The following is a 1,966-nucleotide window of genomic DNA, read 5'->3' as shown; positions in this document are numbered from 1 at the left end:
AAAAAATATATATTATTTAAAAATTCTTTTGTTAAGGATGTTTCGTTCTATAATGAACTTAGTTATTGTTAAAGATTCTATCCCTTTCCTTTAATTATTTAGAATTTATTTGGAGTAACTAGAGCTTCGGCATTGATAAGAGATGATGTAATGGTCACCACATGAGGCTTTCGGTACGATTTTGGTATCAGGATTTTCAAATGCAGGCAATCAAAATCCAATTTTTAAATTATTTTAAGCTGAAAATGATAACCATTTCATTAGCATCAAAGTATAATATTACAATAGATTTAGCAGAAAATCAATGCAAGGAAAAGATATATTAGAGAGATTTAGTCATCCTCTCAGCAATTAACAGCTCCAACAACTACTTGATCAGTTTCATGATCCTCTGCACTGCTCTCCAATCCTTCTTCTTCCTTCTTCTCCACTAGCAACTGTATCAGACCATCCAAAGCAACATCAACATTATCACTTCTCAGCAACTGCTCTGCAACTTCAGCCGGCGTGGCCTCCACCTCTTTCAACAACCCTTCAATCTCCTCAAACATGGGATGCTCATCAATGGCATGGTAATTAGATACTAAAATCCTGAAACTATTTGGCCCACAGTAACCCATATGTATATGCATATCCATCCTTCCAGGTCTCAGCAATGCAGGATCAAGCTTTTCCTTAAAATTAGTTGTAAACACGACGATCCTCTCCTCGCCGCTTGTCGACCACAGCCCATCAATGAAGTTCAGCAATCCAGAAAGGCTTATCTCATCATTATGAGACTGGTTGCTTTGATTCTTTTTATCATTATCCCTGTTCTTAAAATCAATGGCACAGTCAATATCTTCTATAACAAGCATTGATTTGTTCTTCATTCCAACAAGCAGCCTCTTAAGCCCAGAGTTCTTTCGAACCTCCATAAGGTTCAAATCATAGATATCATATCTGAGGTAATTCGCCATGGCGGAAATAAAGGTCGATTTGCCCGTTCCAGGAGGTCCGAAAAGTAGGTACCCACGTTTCCACGCCTTTCCGATCTTTTTATAATACTCTTTCCTCTCAACAAATCTCGTTAAATCTTCAAGAATTGTTTTCTTGAGGTCTGCTTCCATTGCCAGCGTCTCGAATGTTGCTGGATGCTGCAGGTCAATTTGCTTCCAGCCGTCATGCTCATTCATGTAAAGCTTCAACATTCTATCAGCTGATTTGATCTCCTTCGCCTTTTCCAGAATATGAGGAAGGTATGAATCCAACGTAACGTAATTATATTTCTTATGGAAGGTGAGCTCGTAGCGGACTTCACTGGATAAACTGAAATCCCCATCGCGATTCGCACTTTGATTCTTCTGCTTGCTTATCAACTTCCATTTGTACTTAATCCCTTGGAAGGCGTCGATGAGCTCTTCGCCGTCGACGAGCGAGAGAGTTATGTTGTTATTGTTGTCACTCTTACTAACTCTGAATCGGCGCATGTTGGGGGAAATTCGGGTGCAAAGGTAAATGCTTGATGCTTCGTAGAGTTTGTTGGAGGTTAGGCCTTCGGTTTTATGGATGAGGATGGTTTGATTGGTGGAGAAGCGGCCGAAGAGCTTGTTGAAGGCGGAGTGGATGAGGAAGCGAAGTTCGTTGGGGAGGTATTCGTTGATGATGGTGCGGGCGAGCATGGCGGTGGCGGCGATGCCCAGATATTTCTTGATGGATTCCATGGCTTTGGTTTGGAAATCCATGGCGGAGGAAAAATTAGATTTTTTTTTCTTCTTCTTCTTCGGGTGGTTTTATAGAAGGGGAGGGGGCCTCATAGCTATGAATATGATCTCCTCAATGAACTTTTATTTTATCCAGTGAACGTACGCTCCTCCACGTTCGGTTTAGGCAAAAAAAAAGCGTCTGTACCGAGTACCGAGTTATACTCGGTACACAGACGCTTTTTTGCCTAAACCGAACGTAGAGGAGCGTACGTTCACTGGAT

At 41.2% G+C, this 1,966-nt stretch overlaps 1 protein-coding gene across 1 annotated transcript; it reads right to left on the bottom strand.

Annotated features, from left to right (window-relative positions):
- Positions 1-344: 344 nt before the first annotated feature.
- LOC110110886 (AAA-ATPase At3g50940-like) lies at positions 345-1,724 on the bottom strand. The gene has a single exon (XM_020842534.1). It carries the CDS (start codon positions 1,722-1,724, stop codon positions 345-347), a length of 1,380 nt encoding a protein of 459 aa, XP_020698193.1.
- Between the last annotated feature and the right edge of the window lie 242 nt (positions 1,725-1,966).

The sequence above is a fragment of the Dendrobium catenatum genome, unplaced genomic scaffold, assembly GCF_001605985.2.
Source record: "Dendrobium catenatum unplaced genomic scaffold, ASM160598v2 fragScaff_scaffold_743, whole genome shotgun sequence".
Classification (NCBI taxonomy): domain Eukaryota; kingdom Viridiplantae; phylum Streptophyta; class Magnoliopsida; order Asparagales; family Orchidaceae; genus Dendrobium; species Dendrobium catenatum.
Note: the sequence above shows the minus strand (reverse complement) of the source record. Positions and strands in the feature narration are given on the sequence as shown.